Source organism: Mytilus galloprovincialis, chromosome 1 (genome assembly GCF_965363235.1).
Source record: "Mytilus galloprovincialis chromosome 1, xbMytGall1.hap1.1, whole genome shotgun sequence".
In the NCBI taxonomy this organism is placed as follows: Eukaryota; Metazoa; Mollusca; class Bivalvia; order Mytilida; family Mytilidae; genus Mytilus; species Mytilus galloprovincialis.
Genome location: NC_134838.1, coordinates 127,330,794 through 127,350,460, shown reverse-complemented (window position 1 = coordinate 127,350,460; position 19,667 = coordinate 127,330,794). Strand labels below are relative to the sequence as shown.

General features: G+C 32.9%; 1 protein-coding gene across 1 annotated transcript in view; it reads left to right on the top strand.

Moving 5' to 3' along the window:
- The window catches only part of LOC143058323 (polypyrimidine tract-binding protein 1-like), a 74,414-nt gene that overhangs the window by 1,515 nt on the left and 53,232 nt on the right, over nt 1–19,667 (top strand). The window contains exon 2 of the mRNA XM_076231827.1: nt 14,757–14,781. Coding sequence (XP_076087942.1) covers nt 14,757–14,781 — 25 coding nt within the window. The remainder of the gene's footprint in view (nt 1–14,756; nt 14,782–19,667) is intronic.

Genomic DNA, 19,667 nt, shown 5'->3' with positions numbered 1-19,667 from the left:
AAGCCATCGTCTCAGAGTAGCTTCTGTCTGGGCAGCAATCGGTGAAAGGGTTAATGATCATCAACATTAATTATTTCAAATAGAATTGGTTGATCGGCATTTTGTCTATTTCATCTGAAGAAATGTTCATACAACAACACAATTTGTAATGTTTACCGTAGTTGTATGAAGAAAGCGTAACTGACAGAAAGTCGAAAACCATAAGCAACTTGTTAAAAAACGTCATTTACTTGTTTTCCGTTAAAAAATAGCAAATTCAGACGAAATTTGTCTTTGCCCGCAGTTAGGATACAAAAATAACAAAACTGGCCGCCATTTTGTTGAGCATATTTACTTCTTTTAAGTATTGTGTATAATTCTCCAAAGGATGAGCACACCCAAATAAAGAAAGATAACTCAATTTTACTTTTTCATTTTATTGAGATACATAATGACTTAACCCTTTCACGGATTGCTGCCTAGACAAGCTACTCTGAGACGATGGCTTCCCTGGCTACTATTACTCAAGTGGGAGATCTTCATAATAAATGTCATTAAAAACTTGTTTGTAGTTATTTGTGTATTTATTTTATTCACTAACGCCATGTTCACAGTTATATGTTCATGTTTTGATAATTTTTTCTTCATTAGATATATTCAAATTTTCAGCATTATCTAGGTGAAATTCTCAAAATTCTGCTCTTTGACCCCAAATCGTAATTTTTTAACCCAAAACGGCAAAATTTTGAAAAAATTTATGAGGCTGTACAAATTCCTCACACTGGACGATGTCCATTCCAAGTGTTTTGTACATAAAACGACATTTTATGTCAAAAAAGTATACTAGTTTGGCTTCAATTCTTCCATATTCTTTCAAAAAAAATGTTCCCTCATTTCAAATTCTCGTAAATTCTGTAAATTTCCTCTGATTTTGACACGGTTTTCAACAAACTAAAGCGCCATGTTTACACTTTCATCCGGGTATTCATCAAAGAAAGATAACTCATGTTTGCACTGTTTTGAGCGGGAAATATAAAAGAGGTATTCTGATCCCGGTAAAACGGGACTCATCGTCAGCTGTCTGAAGCGTGAATCCTGGAAAATCGGCGAAAGGGTTTAGACATGTCTACATAATTCTTGCTTTAGAATTTATATGTTTATGTCTTTTGAGTTATGAGAAGGTTTAAAGAGGGTCTTAGTAGCAATATGGGTACAATTTAGGATGCCTTTTGTCATCTTTTTCTGTATTCTCTATTTTTAATAAAAATTTTCACTATTCTGTAAATTTAAAGCATATACATGTACAGACCATAAGCTAATTTATATTCTTCTACATATGAAATGCTGACAAAAGAAAATAAAGTACACATCATTGTTTAATTCTATGTATATATACCCAATAACTTACTAAGTATTACATGTTAAATGATGTACAGTGCAGACTGAGTGCATAAGAAATTAAATTCTAATGAAATTTGTATGTAACTATTTTTTTTATTGGCTAAAAGTTGCCTTCAAATCCACAGTTGACCAGGCGTAACTAAGGAGGGACGACCATTTTGAAATGATTGAATCAACAAATGTTCGATTACTACTATATAATCGAAAATAAAACAACACCTACCTCGAATTCGCCGTTTAAATGTTATTTTATCCGAATTTGAAGCGTACAGGTAACATAATAACCTCCAGTTTGTAAGTTTTCATTTGTATGATGTCACATTTACCCATGACCAGACCCAGCCAAACATAAATTGTTTTAACAGGTCATGAGGTCCAGTAACAAATATTTTTTACAGGACCTTCATTTCTGTTACAGGACCTACTTATTATCACCGGTGAGCAGCGCAAAGCGCTGCGAATATCAGGGGGTCCAGAAAAATTTTGAAAAATAAGATGCAAAATCCTGCATTCTGAGTGCCTTTGACTATGATAAATGAAGAAACCAAAACTACTATCCTGTACTGAGAAAGGCATCCTGTCCTTTTAAATTGGAAGGTGTAGATGTGTTCCCATTCCACAGCTCAATGCAATATGAGCAAGTCATGCCAGTTTCATTTTTGTTGTTGAATGTCAACCATTCTCTACCTTCTCTCCATTTGTCACAAAATTTCCTGACACCACGCTTTTCCTCGTACGCTTTCCATGTCTCAACTTTTTTTGGCGTGCTGTACTTGGATCATCAGCCTTCCGTTTTTGACCAGGCACGGCCCCATCATAAAAACGGAGGAAACTCATGTTATTGTTTTCAACATGTGTTTATGGCGCATGCGTAATGAACCGGGAAAAAAAGAAATGCCGGAAACTGATGCAACGGACATGACAATCGAGATACAAAATTTTCAAAATATTCAAATTGAAAGGGTTTTGGCAGTAGGGGACAAGCCAGTGAGCCTTAAAATTGTCTTATAATATGTTTTTAAAAAGAAGAAGTCATATTAGAAATGCTGATTTTCAGGGAATGCATAAAATAGTTGACAAGAAAATCTCGCCGCATGTCAATGGAAGCGTGATTTCATTGGCTGCTTTTTATATTATTTTGTTCTGATTGGGTTACTATTTGTGTTGTCCATATATATCTATATATATGACTAGGGTATTTCCGCGATCCTAATTGATATAAAGACAAATGCTTTTCATTGATCTCGGGAGGAAAACCATATTTTGTGTTGATATAGCAACACATTTTTCCCAATTTTTATACTGCATGCTGCAAAAAATGTACAGGACAGGAGGTCCTGTAGTTCACAGGATGGTGGCGGACCTTCAAGTTTTTTACAGGTCATGACCTGCGGTCCGATGATGTTTGGGTTGGTCTGCATGACGTCTTGGCGCCAATATCATTCAATGAAGTTTCGCGGATTTTTTTTTATTTGTCAAATTTAGACATTTTCCCAATTTTTATCGTATTATTTCTTTTTGAAATGCATTAGAATCGGAATAACAGTACTGTAGTTGAAGAGTTGCCACCGTCAATTTTCATTTGACGGTCGCAAATCTCCGTTTTACTGTCTCTGCTACGCGTCGCCAGTAAAACTGCATTTGCGACTGTCAAATCTACAATTGACGGTGGCAACTCTTCAACTACAGTACTGTTATTCCTTAAATTGAACATTGTTAAATTTTGGTAGAAGAAATAAAGATTCTAGCTGGTACTAAAGTTTGCTCCAAGGTTTCAAGGCCCCTGCCATACTTTATTTTATTTACAAACAAAAAATCTTCAAAATTGGACCTTCCAGAGGGGGGTGCGGACTATAGAGTACAATAAGCAAGAAATAAGAGAACCAGTTCAATTTCGCGCGAGGTGGTTTTTTTACTTTCCGCCATCTTTGTTATTGATATTGAATCACTTAATTTGTAAATAAGAATTGAAAAACAATCACTATCGTAAATATGTACCCTTTTATTTATGTAAAATATTAGATTTCATCTCATCTACATGAACGTTATTTGTTTACTTGTAACCGGATGTTTTTAATGTAGATATTTGTAGTACGCATGCATGAATTTGGTATCGGGACAATTCGCCCTGTTTACATGTTCGCCCTTTGTCTGTTCGTCCTGAGTTATTTTGCCCGTATAGTACGTTCACCCTGTGTTCATTCTCTTTACTCTTATCAAGGACGTTTTATAATACATCCTTGCAATTATTCAAAAATATTAATATTAAGGGTATCGTTAAACGAACCTCTAAAACACAATTTAGTGAAAATCATCTGTTCGTTATTTTGTTCCCATGGTAAGGCAATCCTGTTCAGCCAATCAAATTCTGTGTTTCTCATGACCAAATTAATAAGCCAATCAAAAGCGTTTTCTCTGAAGATTATTCTAACATGCTAGATTTTGAACTTGTGTTGTTTTCATCTATAGTGCCTAACAAGATTTTGTGAGATAGACGAAATTGACTTTAAAACGATCGTATTGACTTTTGATGTGCAGAAATAGGCAGATCGGACATATTTTGACTTTAGTTACTTACTTCTTAAGTTTGGGATTAATTGTAATCAACATATTCCAATGAGACTGAAAAATGCTTTTTTTTATTATGATAAATAATAATTTTACCTGCCGTAGTCGTGCGTAAAATATATTTCGGTATTTCTCTTACGAAAATGACTTGTTTAATGGAACAAAACGTATTATTTGTAAACTTTCTCTTTATTCTTCACAATAGGCTTTTAAAAAATAACCTTTACAACTGTATATTCCGAAAATTTTGTGAAAATCGAATAAGTGGCAATTCTTACCTTTCATACCTTAACTTTCATTGATAAAACATAATATTGACTCGTCCAGTGTCCAGTTTGAAGGTCATTTTAGTTACCGGTCACATTCATGCACGTTCTAATTAATCAATAGTCATGTATGAAAAGCATAAACAAGTTTGAAGGTAAACTAATAACAACTTAATCCAATCAAATTGCCTACGATTCAATAACAATGACCAGTCCACATCATAAAAATGTATAGGGGTAAACTGGGTAGGGAGAAAATGTCAGATATATTAAGTTCATTATTTTGCAATAACGAGTAAAAATTTGTTAACCAATAGATTTGTTATAATTTCATAATCATGTCGTTATGTATTGGTATAGTTTTTGGATCTTTCATTAGCGTATTTAAGGCTGTAGAAAGCTTGGCCTTCAAAAGTCAACTTAATCATTGACTTTATAAAGAAAATTCGCCTTTTTAAAACATTGAATGTTTCACAAATAATACGCGACAACAAAGCAAAATCATTTCTTAAAACACTGCAAAAAAAATAATTCTGATTGATGCAGTGGTATTGTCATAAATTGCACTGGAGTGAACAGTGGTACATCAAACGTCGAATTCCCTCACACAATGTTATCACACACTATAGTTGTAAAATCATGAACATGGCATGTGAATTTTCATCTGCAAGGAGGTTCTTACACAGCTTAAGGATAAAAGCATGACTGATTGACAAAATTCAATGATGCAGTACTACCATAAAGATAATAAATAGTATTTTTTTTCACTAATTTATTTACATAATACTTGTTGTAACATATGTTATTTTTGTATTCAATTAAATCATTTAAAGCACAATGTACTATTCTTTTTTCTCAAAGACCAACAAACAGGTTGGGACCCCCCCTCCATTATGAGTGGTGTCCCTTAAATGAGGGACTGTCCCTAAAACATGGGGTCATTTTACTGTTGAAAAAAAAAGAAACAAAATTTTTAATATTTTTAACTCAAAAGTGGGAAAATTCATTATATTTGGAACATTTTTTCTAAATGAGGGGTCAAATTAATAAAGAAGATATAAGTTTAGAAACATCACAAATTTCTTTTGACATGTTTTGACCATTTGATACTTGATAGATGCATAGTTCTTGGGGAAACGTTTCATAAAATAATATGAATATAAAGGTGCTCTTTTTTTAAAGTGGGTTGTAATGTTCTTCCAATGAGGGTTACCCCTCATTTAGAGTGTTGTTCCCAACCTGCTAAAGGTCCATCTTTGTGCATAATTCAATATTGGAAATTTCAACAAGCATCTAATATTCTTACACAAGAAAATAAACCCGGGTCTGCTAGCTACATGTTCATCTTTTCTACTGATTAAAAAACTAAAATCATGCGAACAGACTTAAGAAAAAGGCATGTAAGCTCTTATGACCCATTTTTGGGCATTATGTTTTCTGGTCTGTCCTTCTGTCCTGCTTCAGGTTAACGTTTATGGTCGAGGTAGTTTTTAATGAAGTTGAAATCCAATCAACTTGAAACTTAGTACACATGTGTTCCTTATGATGCGATCTGTCTAATTTTACTGCCAAATACAAGATTTTACCTAATTTTCACGGTCCACTGAACATAGAAAATGATTGTATGGATGGGAAATCCATGTACTTATGACACATTCTTGTTTGAAGAAAAAAAATACGTCATAACGATAATAAAACAAAGCAGGCTGGGTAAGTGGGGCTGCTTTTATGGTAATTCAAGTTACCTTTTATTCACCTTCTTCCACCTCAGAGCTATCAGCTCTTTGATTCAAACTCATAATGTTAACTCATCCATATTAATAAGTTATTTCTATTCTGAGTATTCAATATCAAATTAATTCTGATAAATATATAAACCAAACCCATTACAAACTTCTTGTTTCTTTTCAATGCATTGGTTGAAATAAACTGGTAATAGTATCTGTTTGATTGAAACAATACAAACATAGTAAAAGGGACAACCGCAAACCAGCTTAGAATTTGTAAACTACAAAACGTAATCGATAATTGATCATTCCGTTTTGGTGTTTCATACTGACTAATATGGTTTGTACCCAAGAGAAAATAAATTTGGAATTCCACTGGAATCCCGGCTGGAATTTTGATGGGATTCCAAGGGGGATCCCACCTAATTCCACCGGGATAAAATTTCGGGAATCCCGCCCAAAATCCAGGAATTCCGATGTAAATCCCAGTTGAAATATACTGGGATATTGTGGGATTTCAATTGGGATCCCACTGGGATAAAATTTCGGGATTCCCGCAAAAGAAGCGGGATCCCGATGTAAATGTACTGGGATAAAATTTCGGGATTCCCGTAAAAGAAGCGGGATCCTGATGTAAATCCCAGTGGAAATATACTGGGATTTTGATTGGAATATACTGGGATTCCGGGAAAAAAAAGCGGGATCCCAGTAGGATATACATGCACAAATTGCACTGCCACTGCGATTCCTGGGTTATTTATGCAAAAGGATACATGTCATGTTCTCCTTTCTGTTAATTAATTTGCTGTCTCTGTACTTCCAACTAGTATTGCTGAGTAAATTATGGTAACTGGAATATCTGCATGCAATCTGTTCCGTTGGCAGCTCCATTTAAAAATATCATTAAATCCCCTAAAAGTATCAAAAAAATCCACAAAGAATCATTTGTTCAATACGTTTTGAAGCAACAAATTCAATAGAAATATTATTGCATGTTTATACAGTAGATTGGAAGCTAGTCCAAATAATTATGACGTCTTGGAAGGCTATTTTAAATTTTTTGGCAAATTAATTACCCTCCCCCTTTTTTATCCCCTGAAGATAAATAACTAGCGACTTATTATTTTCACCAAATAAACATACACACAACTGAATTAAATTTTTACATACCTACCAGTTATGCCTGTTATGTGGCAACAAGTTTATTCATTGACATTGTATATGTTAAAAATAAATATATTTTCAGCTTATGCTTTCAGACTTTATATGATGTTGTTGCTCAAATAAAAACCATAAAAATCATAGTTCCTCAATAAATCATTTTTATAATCATTATATACACATATACACATGTTAAATTAAATTATTAATGCACTTATCTGAAAAAATCTGCATCGGATCTTGGTCCTGTCCTCTATAAATCAGCGTAATCAGATTTTGATGATGTTTTTACCAGTACACTAACGTCGAACAGACAATCTCGCCCCAAATTATATCGGCCAGAAATTGATCTGTCTCCATAACGGTATTATAAATAAATTAAGGGTATCGCATAAAAGAAATTAATTACTGGCCAGTTTTTACTAAATATAAGAAAAGAATACTTTATTAATCGGCACAAGGTGCATGCGGATAAGTTACTGGCTGCATTATTTAGGACAGTATTTTCTAGGGTGGTACTGTTCAGTACAATTGAAAACAAAGCAAGCGGCCATGATTTTTTTTACATTTTACATAAGTAGAGAAACCAACGTTTTACGATGTCGATCATTATCTTATCATTGATGCCGGACGACAACTAATAGAAACGCACTTATGTGAACTTGGGGAACATTAGAAACGCCCAAGCTTGTCTGGCAAAACACCCGTTGACATTTCTCGGACGCCCTGCCATTTGAGCTCACCATTTTCATCGCGAAAATCTCGGCATTTTTCTGACTTATAAATATCTGTCAAACTGAATATTAAGTGACACTTAAAAGTGATTGGCTTCACCTGACAGCTTTGGTGTCATACACATTGTTAATTAACACCAATAACCTGTACTTGGTGTCATCAGAGACATATGTATACACAAACCAAACACTGACATATTTATGGTTCATATAATTTCCCGTTTTAACTAGACTGGGATCCCAGGTTCAGATAGTTATCCCGATTGGGATCCCGGCTTTAAACAGTTCTGATCGGGATCCCAGCTTCAAACAGTTACCCCGATTGGGATCCCAGTGTCCAATATTTATCCCGTTTCATCTAGACAGGAATCCCGGCTTCAGACAGTTATCCCGAATGGGATCCCAGTTTCAGATATTTTTCCTGAATGGGATCCCGACTTCAGATGCTTATCCCGGCTTATCCCGACAATTTCACCGGGATTGCATTGAGATCCCGATGGATCCCGTTTTCGTTTTCTCTTGGGTATTAGCTTAAGACCCTTCAAACATTAATGTGATAGGTTTATTAAAGACTGTTTTACAAAAGGATGGAACTGTTTTTCTTTCAAAGTCGTATTATAGTGATATCTGTCATGTATGGATTTCGACTCTCACCGATTAATTTCTTCTTTTACACATGTTTTTTAAGTGAATTTAACTTATTTTAACAATCATGAAGCGTTCTAGAATCATTTACAAGCAGTTTCAGCTTCTATTTGATAATGGGAAAACAGGTTTTGAAATTACCGGAGTTTCATTAGACCTTTTCTAACAGTATTGTCAGTAACAAATTTTGTTTTTACCTGAAATGTGGGGAGAAGGGGGTTCGGACTATGTACCAGTGTGAACTATACAAGCCTTTCTACGGTATTTATGTTTACAAAAAAACAGCCAGTAGTCAATGGATAGTGTAGATCATTCAGGTAGTCTTGACCTATTCATTTGTACAAAAAAAAAAACAGGATAACGGGTCCGTTCGCCCTAATAACATGTTCTCCCTGGGTTCATTCGCCCTGACTTAGTTCGCCCACTTAAAAAATATTAATATTCAGGGCATTGAAGTTGAATAAACTTATTCAGATTTTTCTATGGTATATATTCTTGAAATTTGTGGAAACGTGGAAATATCTAAAAGTTTATGGCTTCTTTAGGATCATTAATTGTTCAATGACAAAATAATTCGGATCACTGATTATTGTGATACTTGTCTTTTGATGGATTAATAATTAAAAAAAAAAAGATTTTAATAATTTATTAACCACTCTTGAAACTTATAAGTTTATCTTGTGAATCCCCTGGTTCATTTGATAATTCACACACAGGGATAAACCTATCTGGGATAGTTGTACCTTTTAGGGTATTTGTTAACAACCAATAGTGCAATAAACTGAATAATTATTAAAAAAAAAAAAAATAAAAAAAATAAAAAAATAAAAAAAATGTTTTGTTTTGATAAAATTCATCTTGAAATTAATAAAAACATTGATGTACGAACTGTAAATTAGGAAATGGATATACAAGTTCATTTATTATTATACTCTTGAGACTAGTCTCAGTTAAAAATGTATACAGTACTGCATACATTTGTGATTGACCGAATACAATTATTTTGTTAACAAATATCAATAAAGATAAATACATTGTATTCCAGTATTCTACTCTGCAATATCAAAGGGAAAATGATAAATCGATTGCGGCAATATAAATATTCTGTCAATTTTTCAACAAACTTTAAAATATTTTGTTCAAATACTTAAAGTTATGCTACTAGACAACAATTTGAAAAAAAAAATAATCAGGGCGAATGGACCCTGGGCAAACAGGTATCAGGGCAAACAGGTACTAGGGCCAACGTGAATCATTTGTACCTACATGTAGTTTTAAAAGGTCTAAAAATACCCTTGGGTATAACAGAAAATGATTTGTTAAATCAGGCAGAGTTCCAGATAAGCTGCGTAAATGCATGACCATGCAATTAACATGTAGTGAAAAAAAACAGGAAACACTAAGAATTTTTCCAATTACATTCACGATAAGAGTGAATAGGGCGCAAGTTCCATATCGGGAAAGTCGCCTCCCTAAACATCAATATAATAAAAAAAAAAGATCATGCAATATAAATAATTGAAAACCCAATGAAAGTGCCAATTGCAGCGTTCTAAAACCCAATCCATGCAAAGGAAAACCCAATAATTGGTCAAAACCATGAGTTCCTAATGCTTTTGGTCACTATCGTTTGTGTTATTTACCCTTATCTTTTCATAGTCGTCGCTTAAAATCTATTTTTGTAATATTGAAAAATTCTATTCTATTCTTAAAATAGAGCGTTGAAAGGATTTTTAGTTGCTTCAAGGTACATGTGGTGATGAAAACATTTCGATCTTCTCTGTCTTGATCCAATAAGCGTTAGTCATGTCGTCATAATTCTTTTCATATTGCTGGGGATTTAGCATTACACTTAGCAACAAATTAAAACAAAAGTAAATTTCGGGTAAAAAAAGATATATATAGAAGCATGTTTTTAGCTTTGTTTTTAAGAGCTGAGGAATTATGATGATAACAAGACTCAGCTAAAATTACCAGGAAGCGTCCCTTGAACACAAGGGGTTGTGCAATTGCGCGTCCAGGGTGTGTTTGCATGCCTTAACTTGGCGAGAAAATAGTTAGAACTCTTCAGACCTAAATCAGTTGGAACATGAAATTATGATAGGCCCAAACCTCCTTCTTTCTCCGTCCTCCTTTTTTTTAGCTGTCAACCCTCACTTATATAAGAAGTCAGCATCGGAAACCAAAAGTTCTAATAAGGGACAAGGAACCCAGATTTATGAAAATAAAATTCAACAAAAAAATACTGTTTATTTTTAGTTCAAGAGAATATATATATATATATATATACATTGTGATAATATATATTTCATTTTAGTTGACTGAGTGATCTGAGTTTTGATGTAAATGTAGCTTGCTACTTTCTTTGTTTTTGGCCCATTGTTCTGTATGTCTAAGATGCATGTAGTTGTCTTATTGGCAAGTGCAGTACAAAATAATATTGTCATTTATTTACTTGATGTTGTTAAATTATTTGCAAATTGAATTTGGTCTCCGTCATTAAACCACCCTTTAAACCTGGTCAGTGTTTTGAGGTATATATCTTAAATCTTGGAGCTACTTATTTCTTAAGTAGGTTTGGCAAACAGGTGATGGGGACTGGCAACACTATCTTACAACACTTAATGTTCACAAATATTACATGAAAATCTAAAACATTTCAGCCACACCTACCCCCAAAAAAACTGACCATGTGGTCATATGTGCTCTAGAAAAGTAATTGGCTACTGTCCTATTAGTGCAACCATGCAGTAAATAAAAGTTGTGGAAAATACAAAACTTTTTATTGAAATCAGATGCAATTAAACGTACAATGACTCGTCAGTGTATAAACTAAATAAAACAGCTATCATATATATATATATATACAAAGAAACACATTAAAGATGGATGAACATCTCTGTTTGATAAACTATGATTATAACATGCCTAAATTCAACATGGTGTTGATGAAAAAACCCAAAAGGTTTAGGAGCTTGGTGGTGAAAAACACAACTTGATATTTGCCTGAGGGGTGAATTGGAAATAATAATGCAATTGAAAAACTATTTCACTTAATTAAATAAAAAAAAATGGTGGGTAAAAACCCCAATTTGTGAATTCTTATCTGGAACTCTGAATTCAGGACAGACCTATAAGAAATCTACAAATATGTTAAATTTAGTTTATATAATACTATTTGAATTTTAAGTCACAATTTGCAAATGTAAGAAATTTCATATAATATACCATGTCAAGTTCAATTATTTGCGGACATGGATAAGGTAAGCAATACTGAATTTGATGTCATATTAAATGTATATTACATGCATATAATTTTTAGACAATACATGTATATATTTTTTTTTTATCAAAATCACTTAGTTTAGCCCACATAGTGTATGATCTTTTTGACCTTTGTTAACCAGATTTTTGTGACAAAAATATTGGTTATTGATTAGGGGATGTACATTGGGCGGCCAGGTGGGCAGCAGCCAAATGTTGTCCGTCAGGGGTATGGAAATGCTATGCCCGACTCGCCCGACTCGTACATTTGAACAACCGGACAAGTAATTATGTTTGTCTTGGTTGCCCGTGGACAAGTAAAAAAATATACAAGACAAAGTTCAAATCCAACAAAAAACATACAATTAATTTCAAAACGTATTAAGATGTTTAATTTATGTAAAAGAAACCAATGTTCAGCAAGTAAAACATCAATGTTCATTACGATAAATATTACATGATACCGGAAATAGATCGATTACCAAAATAAATAAAAATAAGTATGTGAACCTGAGTCACGTAACATTGCATTGGCTTTGTCCATTGACCCGGGATCGTCGATTAGGTTTTATCCATCATTTACCGGAAGTGTCATTTCTTTAAATTTTGTATCGAGATTCAAATTGATAAATACTAAATAAAAAGGTGGGCAAGCAAGACAAAAAGAGTCATGAGTCGAGTAGAAAACCTTAAATGCAAATGGAGGACACAGAGTATTTAAAAAAAAAAAAACGGAAGCGAGAATTTCAGACATCGTGGATATCAGATTGCCCCTGGGTATCTATGAAAATTCGGAAAATAAGTTAAGTTTTTGTCTTATTTATAGATGAAAGGTCAACATTATTTGTTGTCAAAGTGGAAAATAAAAGGGACGCTTTAATTGCCCATCAAGACAATAATAAATGATCCAGAAAAAAAACAAGTGTGTCAGTTGAGAGGACTTAAGAGAAACACAACAAAATCATCAGTTTATCTATTAGTTAGTTTACATTTCTTCAATCACAGTCCTCATATCTATTAGTTAGTTTACATTTCTTCAATCACAGTCCTCAAATTTAGTATATGTACCTACTGGCTACAATTTTTATTCAACAACTGCTGCATAATTGTCCTTTACATGTCATTTCATTGGTTGGTTTGCTGTTAGGTTTCTGTCCCATTGATGTCAACCCATTTCCTACTTTCCTAATTTTTACACATATAAACAAATGGATTTCATTTGTTTGTGATGCACAACAGTGATAAGTAAGAATCATATATTAGCTAACAAGAAATACTTCAATATTTATTGGGATCATCAGGGCAAGTAAATTTTTTTTCGGACAAGTAAAATTTTAGGTTTCACTTGCCCGGGGACAAGTGCTCACAACAAATATTTCCACACCCCTGTCCGTACATTTACTCATGAACCGTTCAACCAAAGCTTTTAAAATTTTAATATGTTGTTACTGACAACAAAACAGAGGTCAAGTCCAATAATGATGATTTTGACTTTTAAATTTAATTAAGCGATAATGCTATCATTGATTTGTATTTTGCTCATTTATCAACTGAAAAAGTGCCTGCAGTTTAAAGAGTGTTAGATTTATGTTTTCTTCTGTCCAAACCACACAATACCTAAATATGATTTGAAATTATTCAAACTACTCTTCCAATCTTTCCATGATTTATTTGCATCACTTTGATTTTACGATGCACTTTCATTAAATACTTTCTTTCAACATGCACATTAAAGGTGAATCATGTGCTATTGGCAGAGCTGAGGAGACATAGAAATACCAGCCATCCTTCCGGCTGTCATTTAAGTCTTCTCTAACTTTAGATTGTCTCAACCAATGTTGAAACATACACAATGCTTATTACGTACCACAAAACAGAGATCAAGTTTGAATTATAGCGGTGTCACTTTTACCATTCAACGATTATGACCCTTTACCACTTTTTAACAAATGAGAAAATTTCTGATTTTTTTTCTATTCTCTTACTAAATTTTGCCTCAATCAAATAAAATTTATACACAAATTCACAATGCTTATAATCATAATACATAGATGATGCATCTGAGTTATTCCCCATAACAAATGGAAAAACATGTTGAATTGTTTCATTTCCGTTCTCTAACTTAAGTTTGTCTCAACTATAAGTTATGAAACTTAGTCACAATGCTGATTACCACAAATCGCAGATCAAGTACAAATTAGGGTAGCATCACTTGTACCATTCTTGAGTTATGTTCCTTTATAACTTAATATCGTGGTGGCCAAGTGGTCTAAGAAGTTTCTACTGTAATCACTAGCCAATCAACACTGAGGTTGTGAGTTTGAACCCCACACATGTGGATGAGCTCGACTCAATTCTTCACTGACTAGGGTTGTCAGTTTCTGTATCGAAGGACAGTGGTTTTCTCTGGGCACCCTGGCTTCCTCCATCAATAAAACTGGCTTGCCACAAAATAGCCCAAAAGTGGCCTAAAAACACAAAAAAAAAATCAATCAATCGATCAATATTAATACCTAATGACTCAGATCAAGTATAAATTTGGGTAGCATCACTTTCACCACTCTTGAGTTATGTCCCTTTATAACTTTATATGCAAGCAGGGCTTTATCTATGTCCCATAGACACATTCCCCATTTATTTACTAAATTTATGGTTTTAAATATATATTCTTGAAACATTTAATGAAGTTTACTTAAACAGAAAACACAAACATACACTAACCAAATGAATGCATCCTATCGTATTTCATGTTAGATATCATTTTGCTACTTCAACTAATTTCTACAATTACCAGTTAACTTGTTAAAGGACTTAAGATTGATTAGTAATCAATCCTCAACTAGGAAGAATGGAGTGTAGAAATGGCTCCTGTAATTGAATTTGATCAGTTCTAATTTGTTAATTATTCTTTATTTGTGGTGAGATAAGTGATTGATTTAATGTGATTAGTTCGTTCTTAACTATATTTTCCTACTTCAAAAATGTGATGACATATTTTTTTGTCTTTTCAGCGACTACCTGATGCCAGGGATAAAGGTATGTATTACTGTAACCTCATGTTTTTATTTTTTTAATTAACCATAGTTACCTTGTTAGATATTACACAGATCAATTTCTTGAATGTTGTCAGTTGTGTAAATATTTATCTAACTATAAAAGGTATCTTGATTAAATAATTGACATATTATTTCTTGAGGTATTGTGTTCTATTTGAAATTACTTCTGTATAATACATAATATGGATAATAGGATCACCAGAAATATTGTACAGTACAACAGACCACCAAAACATTTATGAATCTCTGAAAACTTTTTATTGAACAAAATTTCATATCTTTAAATGTTGCACTGCTATTGTCTCCTAGACCCCCCAACTTGCCCCAAGGCCAGTGGATTTCAAATAAGAATTGCATGTCTGTATATTTCTCAATCCTTTCCTGTTCCTTATAACCCATCTATAAATGTAAATTCTCAACAGAACATAATCTTGTGAATATGCTGTATACATTTGGTTTGTTGTATTTTACAGTTTGAAAATCACTTTCATGTAGACTGAAAATTTTAATGAATATATTATGGCCCCATTGTCGGTGCCATATAGTTTTACCCTTGTCCATCCTTCCATAATTCCCTAGTTCCGTCATTCCTTCATACAGCAACAAACCGTTATACAGACTTTTTTCTACACGCCTTTAGATATTGGGCTGATTTTTGGTATGTGAGTTAACCATGATGAGTTACAGATCAAGTTTAAGTTTCGCTCGCTAATTTCTGCCGAAATTATGGGCTTTGGACTTGGATAAATTGTTGAAAATCACAGTTATACAGTCTTTTTTATAAATTTCTTTCAGATATTGGGCTGATTTTTGGTATGTGACTTACTCATGATAAGTTACAGATCAAGTTTAAGTTTCCTTCTACTCCGCTAATTTTTGCCAAAATTAAGGGTTCACAACTTTGAAAATTATTGAAAATTACAGTTACATGTATACAGACTTTTTTTCTATATGCCTCCAGATTTTGAACTGATTTTTGATATGTGAGACTACCATCACGTTTGTGTCCACATGTGTTATTGAAATTGCAGATTTTTCAACTATTTGAGACGGGGCCATTCGTGTCGCTTTGACACATCTAGTTTTTGTCGAGCCTTCGACTTTAGTCGAAAAAGCGAGACTAAGCGATCCTACATTCCGTCGTCGTCGGCGTCGTCGGCGGCGTCCACAAATATTCACTCTGTGGTTAAAGTTTTTGAAATTTTAATAACTTTCTTAAACTATACTGAATTTCTACCAAACTTGGACAGAAGCTTGTTTATGATCATAAGAAAGTATCCAGAAGTAAATTTTGTAAAAATAAAATTCCGTTTTTTCCGTATTTTACTTATAAATGGACTTAGTTTTTCTGCGAGGAAACATTACATTCACTCTGTGGTTAAAGTTTTTAAAATTTTAATAACTTTCATAAACTATCCTTGATATGTACCAAACTAGGACAGAAGCTTGTTTATGATCATAAGATAGTATCAAGAAGAAAATGTTGTGAAAATAAATTTCCACTTTTCCGTATTTTACTTATAAATGGACTTAGTTTTTCTGCGAGGAAACATTACATTCACTCTGTGGTTAAAGTTTTTAAAGTTTTAAGAACTTTCATAAACTATCCTTGATTTGTACCAAACTTGGACAGAAGCTTGTTTATGATCATAAGATAGTATCAAGAAGAAAATTTTGTAAAAATAAATTTCCACTTTTCCGTATTTTACTTATGGACTTAGTTTTTTTGCCAGAAACAAAACATTCACTCTGTGGTTTAAGTTTTTAAAATTTTTATAATGTTCTTAAACTATCCTGGATTTCTACAGTACCAAACTTAGACAAAAGCTTATTTCTGATCATAAGATATTATTCAGAAGTAAATTTTGTAAATTTTTAATTTTCTTCCAGTTAACATTACATACAGTCTGCAGTTAAAGTTTATAAAACATTTATTAGATTCATAAACTATCCTGGATTTTTTTACCAAACTTGAAAGCTTCTTTCAATCAAAAGACAGTATCCTGAGGGAAATTTTTATTGATGTTTTTCCTCATTTTTGTTGAGTCTGCGATTAACAGAAAAAGTAGGCGAGACACCGGGTTCCGTGGAACCCTTACGAATTTTTAATGTAAACAATATAAATTTGTTTGACAATCATTAGTGGTATCATTGTAGCTTGTTTGAGTTATGTGGTAGGTGGTATGACAGAAGACTAACACTGGACTTGGTTTTACTGTCAGTGTGTGTGCAATATTTATAAGTGAAACTGCAACAGACACTGTTTGTCAGATTATATCCAGTTAACTAAGAATTGCCACCAATTAGTTGAATAATAGGGGGAGGAGGGGGGGTGTACAGTGTACAGATTCAGATTAAATATTTTATTATACAGTCAACAGTAAGTTTTATGCATATTTTATACATGACAAGTTTAATTGAAGTTAGACTTCCACAAATTTGCAGACTTAACATTGTTGTGCTGATATTTAGTTATTATTGAAAAAATAATAAGCATTTAAAAGAGAATGTGAAAACTTCATGGATTACTTCCCTTTGATTGATAATTGATCCAGTACAGCCCTAAATCATGTACATTTTGATTTGGTTGTTTTTTTAAATATTAGAAAGTAAATAGTTTCCTTGATTATTAAGACTAGCTACTTACTAGTGATTGATTAATTGAAATAAGCCTGCTCAAGTTGTGTTTTTCAAGCTTTTGTTTCAAGATTATAAAGATACAGCAAAGTATGTTTTTTATGAGTTGTAACAAAGACTAACTTTGCATAATAGACAGGTCAGGTTTCAATTTTTGGGATGTGAATTTTATTGTTCTAGAGTTTTGCCCCTTTACAAATGGAAAAAAAACTGCTGCATTTTTCAAATCTGTTCTCTAACTTCAGTAAGCCTCAACCAAATGTTCTGAAACTTATTCACAATGCTTTTTACATAAAAAAAAAACCCAGATCAAGTTTGATTTTGTTGTGTCACTTTAACTATTCTAGAGTTATGCCCCGTTAGAAATGGAGAAATTGCTGAATTTTCTGTTTCTGTTCTCTAATTTAAGTTTGTCTCAACCAAATTTTACGAAACTTAACGTATATACAATGCTTATTACCACAAAACTCAGATCAAGTACTAATTTGGGTAGCATCAATCTTACTGTTGGTCAGTTATGTCCCTTTATAACTTTATATGGTATGCAAGTAGGGGCATCATCGGTGTCCCATGGACACATTCCCAATTTGTTTTAAATAAGACATTGCAATGCCCTGTGGAAAAAGGAAACATTTTTTGATGGGTTCAAAGTCCAAGGTCAAAAAAGCTATTAAAATTTGTGAAAAAAACACGGTTTTTGGTATTCTTGAATTATATGTTCAAGTATAACGTTATTTACCAAACTTATTATGAGAAGGGTCAATGAGATGAGGAAAACACCTTTCAATACTGAGTCAGAAGTCAAGCTCACAGCAGCTATAGAAAAACTGAAATCTTTTGCAGAGTTTTTGTTTGTGTATGTTCTTTTGAACCATTTCTTCAACTATTACCAAATTTAGGAATGCCTCAGTATATGAAAAACCTCAGTTTGAACTTGAGGTCACCAAGTCAGAGGTAAATGTTTCAGGAACAAATCTGTAATGTTGCAGCACAGCTAATTCACCGACTGTTCTTCATTAATTTTTAAAAGTTAATCCATTGTCATTTGTGCCTGTCCTATATTATTAATTGGCCTGATTGATTACCTCGCCATAAGTACATGTATATATATAAAAAAAAAATTTATGGATATGAGTTTGCAAGCTTTTATTCTTAACTATTTTCTTAACAAGTACTTCAAAAGGTAGGAACTCATAATTGCTGGGTCAATCAGAATTGGGAATATAAAGTTTAATTTTGTTTGAAAAGCCGCCTGATTTTGTGCACTTGATTATTCAGGTATAAAGTATAGGCCTCCTTTGACACTACCTTCTCCTAGAGATGAGAGATTACAGTGCCTTTCTGGTATTATTGCTTTGGAATTATACTATGAAGACATGTAAAGGAATAAGAAATTAAGGTTATAGGCAATGATACTTTCTGTGTAATGATATTCGGAAAGTAATTAAATTCTGCCTGAGGCCGAATTATGACAATCTTTTAGGATCGTGTTTTGATGGTTGGGAGTATCAAATTAATGAATTGCTTTTCAACAATAGATTGGTATAAAATTCAATATTTCTACGATTAATTATTTACAATACTCTATGGATTTTGTGTTAGGTAGTAAATGGCATCAAATGGGTTTTCATAAATAATAGAACACTCGTAATGGATATTGAATTTTATTTTCGTTGATATTTAACTGTCTGACAAGCCATTTTTCCTGTCCTATGATCGATTCTGTGAAAACTCATACAAATTTTCAGGTGTAGATGTATTTTTTTTTTAACGTGCTCATTCAATTATTTTCCCAAAGTGTTGTCCTAAAACCTTAAGCAAACATCATGTTGAAATTGGAAGTAGAGTGAAATGTTTGTCATAATTAAACAAAGTGTGTGGTTTTATGAAATATTGATCGGGTTGATATTTTCATTTGTACTTAGATATAAGCCACTTATGTTCCCGTCCATCTATACTTAATTAGTAAAAAGTACTTACACCGGCCTACACATTGCTTGTCTCAACCCATCTTATTGACTGACACTTCAACGTGAAATACTTTAAAATTGAGTTTGTGTTTTACTTTATTTATAGATTTTTAATATACATGAGTAGAGTTATTTACTTTTTATGTTTTATTGATGTTTCAAAAGATTCATCTAAAAACTTAATGTGCATAAAGAAGTAAAACAGTTGGAGATAGATGTGCACCATGCAATAAATTTTTGTTGTGATAGGAAACTCAGT